Raw genomic sequence first — 716 nt, forward strand, 5'->3', positions numbered from 1 at the left:
CTTCACCTTCCCATCTTTACATATATCATATATAAATAAATAATCATACACTACGCGCAACGAATGATGTGAAGCAACGCAAAGATAAGGGGGGAAACAGAAGGATGAATGGAGAAGAAAGTTAACTTTCCGCCCGTCGGTAACCGAAAGAAGAAAAAAAAATCAAAGTAAAGGTACGAAAAAATGAAGGCAATAAAGAAAAAGAAAAAAAGGGGGTAAGAAACAAAAAAAAATAGAACCGCGGGTGGGACAGGCACAACTCTCAACAAAAAAGAAAAAATGAGCATCTCGCCACCACATGTGTGGCATTGGTACAGTGAAAGGGTGGAATCGAAGGGGTGAAACAAAAAAAAAAAAGAAGAATCAGTGAAGGAGGAGAAACGGTAGGAAGGTAATCGCATACGCACACACGGTTTTACAAATGCAAAGAAGCGTAACAGCAAACCACTTGACTCATTAGTACAAGTACGATAATCGAAAAGACGAGAAAAACAAAACGCGATGAAACGAGAGAGGGGGAAAAAAAAGTAGATTTCGGAGAAGGCGAAAATGAAGTTGAATGAAAATGAAAGATGAGGTGAAAAAAAGGGTAGGAAAAGAATAGTTTGGTAGAGGTGAGGGAGAGGTAATATGGGAAAACAAAAAAAATGAGACCAAAGAAACGAAGTGAGAAAAGTCGCAAACGTAAAATAAATAACGAAGTGACAAAAAAAAAA

General features: G+C 37.6%; 1 protein-coding gene across 1 annotated transcript in view; it reads right to left on the reverse strand.

The window, feature by feature from the left end:
• Positions 1–415: 415 nt before the first annotated feature.
• TEOVI_000546100 (Long-chain-fatty-acid--CoA ligase 5 (Long-chain acyl-CoA synthetase 5) (LACS 5), putative) overlaps positions 416–716 on the reverse strand; it is a gene marked incomplete at both ends in the record, with an annotated part of 2,424 nt that continues 2,123 nt past the window's right edge. The window contains one exon of the mRNA XM_067222082.1: positions 416–716. Within this exon, the coding sequence (XP_067078183.1) occupies positions 416–716 (301 nt within the window).

The sequence above is a fragment of the Trypanosoma equiperdum genome (assembly GCF_001457755.1).
Source record: "Trypanosoma equiperdum strain OVI genome assembly, contig: ctg_1554, whole genome shotgun sequence".
NCBI classification, from domain to species: domain Eukaryota; phylum Euglenozoa; class Kinetoplastea; order Trypanosomatida; family Trypanosomatidae; genus Trypanosoma; species Trypanosoma equiperdum.